Consider the following 13212-nt stretch of genomic DNA (forward strand, 5'->3'; position numbering starts at 1 on the left):
ATTGTTTGTACAGATGAACATGGTACCTTCAGGTGTTTGGAAATTGCTCCCAAGGATGAACCAGACTTGTGGAGGTCTACATTTTTTTTTTCTGAGGTCTTGGCTGATTTTTAAAAAATGTTCCCATGATGTCAAGCAAAGAGGCACTGAGTTTGAAGGTAGACCTTGAAATACATCCACAGGTACACCTCTAATTGACTCAGATTATGTAAATTAGCCTACCAGAAGCTTCTAAAGCCATTACATCATTTTCTGGAATTTCCCAAGCTGTTTAAAGGCACAGTCAACTTAGTGTATGTAAACTTCTGACCCACTGGAATTGTGATACAGTGAATTAGAAGTGAAATAATCTGTCTGTAAACAATTGTTGGAAAAACGACTTGTGTCATGCACACAGTAGATGTCCTAACCGACTTGCCAAAACTATAGTTTGTTAACAAGAAATTTGTGGAGTGGTTGAAAAACGAGTTTTAATGACTCCAACCTAAGTGTATGTAAACTTCCGACTTCAACTGTATTTTCCCCAAAAAGACAACTTAAGTGATTCCAAAATTATTCTACAGTCTATTTTCCTAAATGCTTAGATAGATAGTGACCATGTGCTGTAATGTATGGAGAGATGGAGGCTCACCAGTGGTCCGAAAGCGATGATCTTGAGGATGCACTCTAGTGTGAAGAGAGCTGTGAACACAATGTTCAGGTACTTCAGCATGGCCTCATACAGCTCCGGAGCACCGTGAAACTGAAGGAAGAGGTCAGAAGTCAGGCAAAGGTCGGGAAGATGTCAGAGGTCAACATTCATTCCCACTGAACATGAGGAAAGGATAATCGGCATGTCCATTTCCAATGTCAGACAGACAGACCATTGTAATACTTGTTAAAGTTATCCTTCCCCTCTTTCTTCATCTTTCTGTCTCTATCTGTCACACCACCCCGTCCCTAATTAATTGACCTGTAATTAACAAACACACTTAGTATCTCCAGGCCTCCACTCATACCAGCTGCATACATTCCACTGATGCGCGCCTTTGGAACATCTACATTTAAAAAAGTATAATAAATCAATTGAATATACACCACAATAAATCCATTATTTATTTTAATCAGGTCTAAAGAAACATTATTATATAAAGAAAATGTATTTCAGAAGAACAGAATATGAGTTGGTCTTCTGTATGTTATCTGGCAGTTATGTGACAAGATATGCTTATAAGTCCTGTGCCATTATTTTATATTACGTGATTTTATAGTAAGAAGAATATCATTGAACTTAGCAGAATAAAATAGAAAGGATATTGTTCCCATTCCGGGAAAAATGAAGTTGTGCGCAAAAGTGATAATTTGAAAAATAGTTATTTAGAGTTATTTGGCCATTTTAGTTTTGAATGATACAAACCTTAGAATGTGTTATAAATCAAAACATATATGGGCTGCATGATGTGACTATAGGCTATTAATGCGGAGTCTGTTCCTTGCCTCAGGCTGTACAGCTGTTCTCTCATCAAGTGATCATATTTTCACCCATCACACTATTCTCAATTTAATCTTGTCTTTACTATGTAAAATTAGTTTAGATTTAGAATGGCCCATTATGAAATGGGCAGGAACAGGGCCAGGGAAAAAAAGGCATTGTCACGCCCTGACCATAGAGAGACTTTTTTATTCTCTATTTCTGTTAGGTCGGGGTGTTCTAATCTAGGTTGTTTATGTCTATGTTGGCATGGTATGGTTAATAATCAGAGGCAGCTGTTTGTCGTTGTCTCTGATTGGGGATCATATTTAGGCAGCCATTTCCCCACTGTGCTTTGTGGGATCTTGTTTTTGTGTTGTTGCCTGTGAGCACTCCTGAATGTCACGTTTCGGTTATGCTTTATTGTTTTGTGCGTTTCATTAAATAAATATGTGGAACCCAGATCACGCTGCGCTTTGGTCCGAGTATGCTTCCAACGCCGATCGTGACAGGCATGTCATCTGTATGCACTTGAATAGGGAATGGAGGACTTGCACTTTCTCCCCCAATCAATGAACCAACATCATCGCCTAGGGCTCTCACCCAGACTCATGGATAGAAAGTTTGGAGCATAACATAAGGTAACCAGTCCATCCAGTATGTATAATAATACAGTGTACACTCAAAGGCTATTACTCAAATGTGTTTAATTTTGGAGTATAGTCTAGACCAATTATGCACCAGACATCTTAAATCAATTTTGTGTTGTGTTTTCTGCCATGGGTAATATGCGATAGGCTATGTATTGTATAATGGCACAATCATCATTTTAATTCAGATTTTTTCATCATAAGCCTATGCATAAGCTCTTATGTGTACGGGTGTTTTGAATGAATCATCACCTTAGAAAGCGTTGTCCATTTCGTTGTGTTAGGCTTTGAAACAACATCCACAACAACCATGTTTTACACTCAGTCGCAACCTGCTGTTGAACTTCTTTCTTCAAATTGATCATCACAGTGAGGTGAGTTTTAAAAGCACTACACCGTTTTGATGAAAAGTGTTTGTGATTTTCCATTGCATTTCCATTGACATCAGAATGGTTAGAGAGACGACAGAGCCCTGACTACCAGGCCATTAGGACCTGATGGAGAAATGATAGAGCCCTGACTACCAGGCCATTAGGACCTGATGGAGAAACGATAGAGCCCTGACAACCAGGCCATTAGGCCCTGATGGAGAAACGATAGAGCCCTGACTACCAGGCCATTAGGACCTGATTGAGAAACGATAGAGCCCTGACTACCAGGCCATTAGGACCTGATTGAGAAACGATAGAGCCCTGACTACCAGGCCATTAGGACCTGATGGAGAAACGATAGAGCCCTGACTACCAGGCCATTAGGACCTGATGGAGAAATGATAGAACCCTGACTACCAGGCCATTAGGACCTGATGGAGAGACGATAGAGCCCTGACTACCAGGCCATTAGGCCCTGATGGCCTGGTAGTCCGTGGATTTTTACTGTGGTAATGACTCATGGCTGCCAGTATGTTGGTAATACGGACACCGCAACAGCCCTATCCCTCAGTCTGACAGACCTGTAAAGGTCAATACCTGGAGATAAGCCAGATGGATCAACCATGTGGTTAAGGTCAAAGCAACAGAGAGGCTGCTTATACATTAACAACGGATACGTTCAATGTATCCATCCAAATTATACTGATAACCTGTGCCAAAACCCTGTCTCAAAGTTATCCCACTCAAGGTAGAAAGTTCCCCTTAAAACAGATCTAGGATAAGATTTCCCAACCCCCAAATCATTAATTAGAGTTATGATAAATGCTCTGACCCTGCGTCAGTGATCAAGGGCAACTTGCAATGCTTATATCCAGTTATAGGTTGCGTTGCAGGCTGACTTCATAGCAGACGATAAAATTGCATCAACCAATGGTTGTGTGCCACATTACTGACTGTGCAGAGGGGCATCCAATTGCTATATCATTTGATGTGTACAGTTATCCAGGCATTCTAAGATCTGGCATGCGTCTATAATGTAGTCAGCCTGGAACGGGACCATTGTTTCTACAATGGACACATTGCCGATGGTGTGTGGGAAGCATCACTGACCTTCATCATCAGCACCACAGTGTTGAGTGCGATCATGGTCATGATGGAGTACTCAAAGGGCGGCGACACCACAAACTGCCACATCTTATACTGGAACGACTGCTTGTCTGCTGGCATGTAGCGCGTCAGAGGCTTGGCGTTGATGACAAAGTCGATACAAGCTCTCTGTGTTGGAGGAGGGGGAGGGAGGGAAGGGAGAGAAAGAGGGAGAGGGATGAGGTGAGAGTTTGTGAAACTCACTCACTCATCTCCCTAATCATATCTGATATTGTTCAAACACTGATTACCAACATAAAAAAGGACCAATGTACAATCAAATGAAAAAGATCAAAGGCTGAACTAACGTCCGATAAGTGCTGGCATGCAACCTAACAGTTTCCAGGAGTGTTTAATATGCCAGGACAAGGCAGCAAAAGGAGTCTGATCACTTGCCAGTAGTTTACAGACAAGAAACACAAATGCTGTGTCCCAAATGGCACTCTATTCCCTACATTAGTGCACTGCTTTTGAGCCCACAGGGCTCTGGTCGAAAGTAGCGCAACATAAAAGGGTGCCATTTGGGACATACTGTAGAGTGAACCTCAGTGATGTAGGAAATTAAGATACAGCTGGATGGACTACACTGGGCTGGTTGCTCCTCCTGAGGGTTGCTGTTCTTCTGTGTTGATGCCTTCTGAGGGAAACAACAGGCTAGCAAGGAAATCAACTGAAATATATCCACAGGTGCTATGAAAAGTGTTGAGAGATCCAACACTGGGACGTTTTCAACAGAGGAGAGGCAGAAATGACTTGGCCTTATATTAATAATTGTTAGTGCACGTCTCAACAAAAAGTGAGTTACCTCCTACTGGGTGCCAGACAACTAGGTGAGAGTGTGTCTGTTCTCTGTGTATGTGTGTATTTTTCTCTCTGCTTGTGTATGTGTGTCTTTCTGTGTGTGTTTGTGTATCTCTCTATCTCTGTTGTCCAGCGTGTGTTCAGACAGCATACTGTACCTCGTTCTTCTCCAGTCTACAATCTGACATGGCCTCGTCTCCCGGCTCTTGGAAGGTTTGTGTGTGTGTGTCTGTGTGTTTGTGTACCTCGTTCTTCTCCAGACTACACTCTGACATGGCCTTGTCTCCCTGCTCCTGGAAGGTGATGATGATCAAAGCCACGAAGATGTTGACAAAGAAGAAGGGAAAGACCACAAAGTAGACCACATAGAAGATAGAAGTCTCCATACGAAAGCCTGGGCTGGGACCCTCATCCTCATAGGTGGCATCCACAGAATGCTTTAGGACCCTGGAGAAAACAGGTAAACACAGAGGGTCCGTTTTGCATTTTTCCCATTAATGGTTAAAGTAAGGATTTGGGTAGGGGAAGATGATTCTAGATCTGTACCTAGAGGAAACTATCCTAATACTATCTAAGCCTAACTAGCTTAATTGTTTTAACCTATACATACACCACTAGGCAGCCATGGCAGGGAGGGCTGTCGTGGAAAATTGTGAGATTATGTTATAGTGCTTGTAAGATTATATTATACTCTTTGTATTGCATTAGAATGGTTGTATTATTCGTGTATTATTCGACAGAATAGAATCTGTCGACTATTGTGTGTTCAGTGTTCCACTGAGGATGGGCCTCTATGAGATAGCACTGACAGAGGAGATTTACGATGTCTTTGGCCAATAAATCCTAAAGAGCATTCCAGATAGTAAAGGTAATGTTTTTGTACTAGGAACGAGATTAGAACCCTTGTTTAAGAGACCAAACTGAGCGATAATTTATAGCGAATGCAATCTGGCTAAGTGTCACGTTCTGACCATAGTTTGCTTTGTATGTTTCTATGTTTTATGTCTAGGTTGTCTATTTCTATGTGTTTGGTCAGGGCGTGAGCTGGGGTGGGCATTCTATGTTGTTTTTTCTATGTTTGTATTTCTGTGTGTGGCCTGGTATGGTTCTCAATCAGAGGCAGCTGTCGATCGTTGTCTCTGATTGAGAATCATACTTAGGTAGCCAGTTTTCTCACTATGGGTTGTGGGTAGTTAATTTCTGTGTTTCACCATACAGAACTGTTTCGGTTGTTTGTTCGTGTTTTTGTTATTTTGTTCTGTGTTCATTTGATTTATTAAAAATCTAATTATGGACACTTACCACGCTGCACATTGGTCCGATATTTCCTACTCCTCCTCAGACGAAGAGGAGAACCGTTACACTAAGGGATACTCCTCTCTCAAGTAAAAGTATTTATTTGTGAAGAGTTCCTATTATCTGTGGTTTGTCATGTCGACTAGGGGGGTGTATCTTGGCTATAAAATATATTGGTATTCTTTTATAGGGACTCTCAGAATTCATTATAGACACCGAATTGATCTGAGAGTCAAAGGGCTATAGTAAAGCTCACATTATTAAAGATGAAGTTTTAGTATAACTCTGACTGGTGTGTGGTTTGTAACTCTCCTCATTTGGTAATACAGGAAATTGCCACGACAGGGCACAGAAGAATATGTGATGTACAAGCAGGCTGTGGAAAAAAAGCAATACATTTACTGTAACAAAATATGTCCAATATTCCTCTTTCATCTTCCATAACTGAGTACAGCAGGGAATAATATTATGAAGCAGGGAATATATGAATGTTTACCAGGTTGCATAACAACAACAAATGAGTTTTTTTAATATGATTAAAACAGATATGCAGCAAATGTGTAAATAAAACTAAAAACACTGATGTTTTGAAGATATTCTGCTTTATATTAATTTCTGAGAATACCAAAAAGAGCTGTAGTACCCCTTCTCAAGCCCTATTCGCCGAGTCACAGGGAATAGAGCCATTTTGATTTAAAGATTAATCTAACGCTAGTTAGCTCTTTTACATTTTATTGTGTATCCCTTGTTAAACCCTGTACTTGGGGTAATGATTTCCCTGAGGAAGGAGATGTGGAGAGAGACAATGAATGACTGACTAGCTGAGGAGAGCACTTAAGACATTGTGGTGTCCTCAACTCCAACCCTGGTCAGGTTCTACATGCCATAAATTCGTGCGAATGATGGAGGCCATCTTACTGACTAGCGCTGTCTCCTCCTGAACATTACCTCAGCACGCCATTACGCACGCACACACACACACATACCTCTCCCACTGGATTTCACCCCACCTAGTCTCACCCCGAGAGCATTTATTTTCGCCACATCATTTGCACTTTGGCTTTTGGAATGGATGTCAAATGGGATGTTCGTCTTGTAAAGGACATTGTGTACATTCAATAGGGGTCAATGGACCCGATAGGAACCCTCTAGTCTGCCTGGAATTATTTGGGAAGCTAATTGGCTAGCCGGTGGTTATGTGAATAGGTGATGTGTAGATTGAGTGGCCTGGGTTATGTGAGTAGGTCATTGCCAGTGACTGGCTAGTCGGCAGTAATGTAAGTAGGCCACGTGTGAGGGATTGGCTGGCCTGTATTTCTCTTCACAGTTGATTGGCTAGCTATTCTGTGGTTATGTGAGTAGCTAATTACCAGTGATGTGCTAGCCTGTGGTTGTGACTAGGTCCTTACAGGTAATTGGCTGGCCTGAGCTTCTCTCTACAGCTAATTGGCTGGTGTGGGCTACTCACATTGGCCAGCCCTCCCCGGTGGAGACGGTGAATAGGGTGAGGAAGGCCCACAGCACATTGTCATAATGGAACTCATACTTCCTCCACTCACGATCCTGGGCCGCCACTTCATCACCGTCATAGTCGAGAAACTTACCCCTGATGAACGATGGAAAGGGGGAGAGAGAGGAGAAAGAGAGACAGACAAAGAGAGAAAGAAAGAGAATAGCACAGTATTGTATTATTATCTTGTAGGTAAATTGGCACGAGCTATGTTCACAAAAAACACTCCAACTGCAAAAATCTAATTTTCACATGTGAAAAGATGGTGTTAACATTTTGCAGTAGCAATGTTCAACTGAGGGAATTGTGACCACATCTAAAAAGCCCAACGGGAACGATTTTGCGGGACATTCGCGGAATAGATGGGGCAGGTTAATGGATAACGTTCAAATGGCGACAGTTCTGCTGTATGATGGTCACTGCCTTTTAAAGGGGCAATCCATAGTTGCTACATAGATTTTTGGACTTATAAATTAATCATACGAATCCATTGATTCTTGAAGAAAATAACTTAGTTAAACTGAACTCCTGAGGCATTTCTGTCGTACCTCATTAGAACACAAAATATGAGCTTGTTTTACTCCAATGTTTGCAAACAAAGTAAACGTAAACAACCATTGTATAACCTCAAAACATGACTAAAAACTATAATGTTGAAATCATGGATGGTCAGTCCTTGCATCCATAACGTAGTCTATGGATTTGAGAGTGGTTGCATGCCTCTGAAGCTAAGCAGGGTCAGTCCTGGTCGGTCACTAGATGGGAGACCGGATGTAGCCGGAAGTTGTGAAAAATAAACAGGTGAAAAATAAATATCACATGAGGGAAAAACACATGAAAAATTCACATGTGAAACTTCACACGTTTCTGACTCATGTAAAAACATATACAGTTGAAGTCGGAAGTTTACATACACCTTAGCCAAATACATTTAAACTCAGTCTTTCACAATTCCTGACATTTAATGCTTGTAAAAATTCCCTGTCTTAGGTCAGTTTGGATCACCACTTTATTTTAAGAATGTGAAATGTCAGAATAATAGTTGATAGAATGATTTATTTCAACTTATATTTCTTTCATCACATTCCCAGTGGGTCAGAAGTTTACATACATTCAATTAGTATTTGGTAGCGTTGCCTTTTAATTGTTTAACTTGGGTCAAACGTTTCGGGCAGCCTTCCACAAGCTTCTCATAATAAGTTGGGTGAATTTTGGCCCATTCCTCCTGACAGAGCTGGTGTAACTGAGTCAGGTTTGTAGGCCTCCTTGCTCGCACACACCTTTTCAGTTCTGCCCACATTTTTTCTATAGGATTGAGGTCAGGGCTTTGTGATGGCCACTCCAATACATTGACTTTGTTGTCCTTGAACCATTTTGCCACAATTTTGGAAGTATGCTTGGGATCATTGTCCATTTGGAAGACCCATTTGCGACCAAGCTTTAACTTCCTGACTGATGTCTTGAGATGTTGCTTCAACATATCCACTTCATTTTCCATCCTCATGATGCCATCTATTTTGTGAAGTGCGCCAGTCCCTCCTGCAGCAAAGCACCCCCACAACATGATGCTGCCACGCCTGTGCTTCATGGTTAGGGTGGTGTTCTTTGGCTTGCAAGCCTCCCCCGTTTTTCCTCCAAACATAACAATGGTCATTATGGCCAAACAGTTCTATTTTGGTTTCATCAGATCAGAGAACATTTCTCCAAAAAGTACGATCTTTGTCCCCATGTGCAGTTGCAAACCGTAGTCTGGCTTTTGTATGGCGGTATTGGAGCAGTGGCTTCTTCCTTGCTGAGCGGCCTTTCAGGTTATGTCGATATAGGACTCGTTTTGCTGAGGATATAGATACATTTGTACCTGTTTCCTCCAGCATCTTCACAAGGTCCTTTGCTGTTGTTCTGGGATTGATTTGCACTTTTCGCACCAAAATACGTTCATCTCTAGGAGACAGAACGTGTCTCCTTTCTGAGCGGTATGACGGCTGCGTGGTACCTTCAGGCGTTTGGAAATTGCTCCCAAGGATGAACCAGACTTGTGGAGGTCTACAATTTTTTTTTTTTTAAGTCTTGGCTGATTTCTTTGTCAAGCAAAGAGGCACTGAGTTTGAAGGTAGGCCTTCAAATACATCCACAGGTACACCTCCAATTGACTCAAATGATGTCAATTAGCTATCAGAAGCTTCTAAAGCCATGACATAATTTTCTGGAATTTCCCAAGCTGTTTAAAGGCACAGTCAACTTAGTGTATGTAAACTTCTGACCCACTGGAATTGTGATACAGTGAACTATAAGTGAAATAATCTGTCTGTAAACAATTGTTGGAAAAGGTACTTGTGTCAGGCACAAAGTAGATGACCTAACCGACTTGCCAAAACTATAGTTTGTTAACAAGACATTTGTGGAGTGGTTGAAAAACAAGTTTTAATGACTCCAACCTAAGTGTATGTAAACTTCCGACTTCAACTATATATTATAAGAGAAATATATTCAAATTTTTCAGGTGATTTGTTCTCTCGTGACTTTGTCATGTTTCTTTTTTGTAAGGGCATATCCAATACCAGTCAGTGTCAATGGTGTGAGTGTGTACTGCACCTGCAGTCCTTCTCCAGACCTTTAGACTCGTCGGTGCAGTAGAAGAACTTGCCCTTGAACAGCTGCACAGCGATCACAGCGAAGATGAACATGAAGAGCATGTAGACAATGAGGATGTTGAGCACGTTCTTCAGAGAGTTGACCACACAGTCAAACACAGCCTGGAGGAGGACACACACACTAATAAATAGAGGTACACACAAACTCATACACACAATCACTCAAACACATTAGCATGCATGTGAACACCCATCTACACACATGCACACAGCCTCTACGCAGCACTCTGTTGATCAGTTTGTGGTTTGAATGACTGTCTACCTGTCATGGCATGTTTTGAAATCTTCCCAATGAATATGTATCAGCTGGAATGAATGAGAAAGTAACTCACAGAGCTGCTCCCTGAAGTAAGTTATGTTTTATGTCACTCATGTCACTCAGTCCAAATAGCTAACTGTATGAGAGTGGTTAGCTCTAGTCCAGTGCGTTACGTGCAGCTTGCTGACACTGAGCCTTCAGCCTCAGCAAGCAGCATGTAATGCCCTGGACCAGAGGTAGGGAGTAGTAGGGCTTACCTCCCTGCTAACCCTGATCTATCTCAATCATCTCAATTACTTTAACAGGATGTGCTGCTATCTTTGGTCTGATCAACTACCTTTCCACACATCAATTACTTTGGTCTAGTCTTTGTGAGACAACACCAGAGCCGGGGTCCTGATAAGAGTGAGACAGGTTAGCATTTTTCCCATTTGTCACCGGGCAGAGGATGATTAACTGGTATATGAAGATAGACACTGTGGATATCAGTCATTACATCTCGCCCTCCTCTTCTCTCCCACTGATGTGATTAGTTTATTAGTTTATATCTCATACAAATCACTTGGGAGTTCTTAATCCACTGGCTGCTGCTGCAATTTCAGTGTGTGTGTGTTGCAGAGGCACAGGTGTGTGTGTGTACGTTCGTGAGTGCATCCGTATGTGTTTGTTGGACTTGTAACTGGCCATGGAAGTGGCTTTTCTGCTGTGTCAGAGCGGATCTAACAGGTAACAGATGTAGCTACCTTGAGTTTTGGCAGTCGTTTGATGGTCTTCAGAGGCCTTAGAACTCGCAGCACCCTGAGAGACTTGATGGTGTTGATGTCCTTGCCTTTAGTTCCTCTGCACAGAGCAAGCCCACAGTTAGTGACTATAGACTAAACAAAAGGAGAATAGGCATTATGCTGTGGCCCACAGGCTCTCACCAGTGCGCGCACACACACACACACACACACACACACACACACACACACACACACACACACACACACACACACACACACACACACACACACACACACACACACACACACACACACACACACACACACACACACACACACACACACACACAAAACAATAATTTAGAACCTGTTAGCGACAATATACAGTACCGTCCTCAGGAGCCAGATGGACACTAGTCAAAGACAGTGAGTGTGGTGTCAATACAATAATCTACCAGTCACATTTACACACTGTGGCTGTCCACATACTCTCACCATCATATATTCTGTGTGTTTATTATGAGTTTAAATACTTTAGTGTGTGTGTGTGAGCATGTCTAGTGTGGACGTGTTTAACTATACTTGTGGGGACCAGCAGTCTCCACAAGAATAGTAAACAAACAAACATTTGACCAACTGGTCCCAACAAGGTCAAATGCAATTTCTAGGGGGGTTAGAGTTAAGGGTAGGTTTCCGGGTTAAGGTTAGGATAAGGGTTAGGGAAAATAGGATTATGAATGGGACTGAATTGTGTGTCCCCACAAGGTTAGTTGTACAATACTGTGTGTGTGTGGTCACAGCTCCTCAGCAGGTTGATAATGCCTGCGGCTCCATATTCATCTGTAGAGAGCTCTCTAGGGTGCCTCTCTCCCCTCTCACACAGGCAGAAATCAGTCAGTCCTCTCTGTCCATCAATATGGATGGGGCTGGAGCTCCTAAATTCAGTGTGAAATATGGCCCAGACAGCCAGTGGAGGAGGACTAGGAGGCTCCAAAGAAGAACTGACTATAGGAAGTTGTAACCCATCCATGATTCTGCTAGAGGGGATGAGAGCAACCCTGCCTTTCCACTCTCAGTGGAGCACTGTGCAATGTACTGCACTATACAGTTTGAAATCATGACTTGAGGTGAATACTGAACTGAAGTACACACCTCATACTTTGGAATAAATCTCACACTGCCATCAATGGAAGATTGGCACGTAAACTGGATCTATACAGTATGTGTTGTGCACCCATCTCAAGGACTGAACCCATAATGAGTTAGTGTATTCAGTTGGTGTATTCAGTGGAGACAACTACCTCAATAACTAGAGAAAACAGAAGCATGGTTCCACACAGAATGGGCGTGTTGACTTTTTCTTACCCAATGGGAGCTTTAAGTCTAATACACTGGCATGCAACAGTCATGCTCTGAAGATCTGGTTACCCCGGCATACAATCTGGTAAGTCTACCCCCGCCCGTATCAATCCAGGGTCTCAACACGTCTAGATGGCGAGTGAACCGTTCCTCAATAGCTTTCAGAAGAGCCGTAGGCAGGAAGAATGGATGTTTGTGTGTGTTCACATTAAGTAGCTCAGATCAGCCCTGATATGCCTTGTGTGTGCAGCTGCAGCAGCCAGATGCGAGGAGGTTATCCTCGGTCACCATGACTACAGCCTTATTGGTTGCCCCTTTCCGAGAGAGAGCGCACAGCATTTCCTGTTTACAGATAGGAGATCTGTCTTCCAATAATCTGCCTCCCAGTAGAACATGATCTGCATTATTCCGAACCTTCTGCTCTCTCAACCCAGAAACACGATTCACTCTTCCTGATCTGCCCTTCTCACTAACGCCTTCACTATTTAAGATTATGTTTGTATGTAAATTGGGACTTTCTGATGACACAGTATGCTTGTAACTATGTATAATTACAGTATACAGTGCATTCCCGAAAGTATTCAGACCCCTTGACTTTTTCCACATTTCGTTACGTTACAACCAGGATGGAGGAGCAGTCCCAGATCTATTACGTTACAGACCCCCCCAATCAATCTACGTACAATACCCCATAATGACAAAGCGAAAACAGGTTTTTAGAACATTTTGCAAATGTATAAAAAATGTAAAACAGAAATACCTTATCTGCTTAAGTATTCAGACCCTTTGCTATGAGACTCAAAATTGAGCTCAGGTGCATCCTGTTTCCATTGATCATCCTTGAGATGTTTCAACAACTTGATTGGAGTGCACCTGTGTTAAATTCATGATTGGACACGATTTGGAAATGCACACACCTGTCTATATAAGGTCCCACAGTTGACAGTGCATGTCAGAGCAAAAACAAAGCCACGAGGTCGAAGGAATTGTCTATAGA

General features: G+C 42.2%; 1 protein-coding gene across 1 annotated transcript in view; it reads right to left on the reverse strand.

Moving 5' to 3' along the window:
• The window catches only part of LOC120025510 (voltage-dependent N-type calcium channel subunit alpha-1B-like), a 207616-nt gene that overhangs the window by 31902 nt on the left and 162502 nt on the right, over positions 1 to 13212 (reverse strand). Inside the window, exons 26-31 of the mRNA XM_038970078.1 lie at positions 10878 to 10974; positions 9817 to 9977; positions 7183 to 7320; positions 4664 to 4865; positions 3582 to 3746; positions 632 to 742 (exon numbers count right to left, since the gene is read on the reverse strand). Of these exons, the coding sequence (XP_038826006.1) occupies positions 632 to 742; positions 3582 to 3746; positions 4664 to 4865; positions 7183 to 7320; positions 9817 to 9977; positions 10878 to 10974 (874 nt within the window). The remainder of the gene's footprint in view (positions 1 to 631; positions 743 to 3581; positions 3747 to 4663; positions 4866 to 7182; positions 7321 to 9816; positions 9978 to 10877; positions 10975 to 13212) is intronic.

The sequence above is a fragment of the Salvelinus namaycush genome, chromosome 31 (assembly GCF_016432855.1).
Source record: "Salvelinus namaycush isolate Seneca chromosome 31, SaNama_1.0, whole genome shotgun sequence".
NCBI classification, from domain to species: Eukaryota; Metazoa; Chordata; class Actinopteri; order Salmoniformes; family Salmonidae; genus Salvelinus; species Salvelinus namaycush.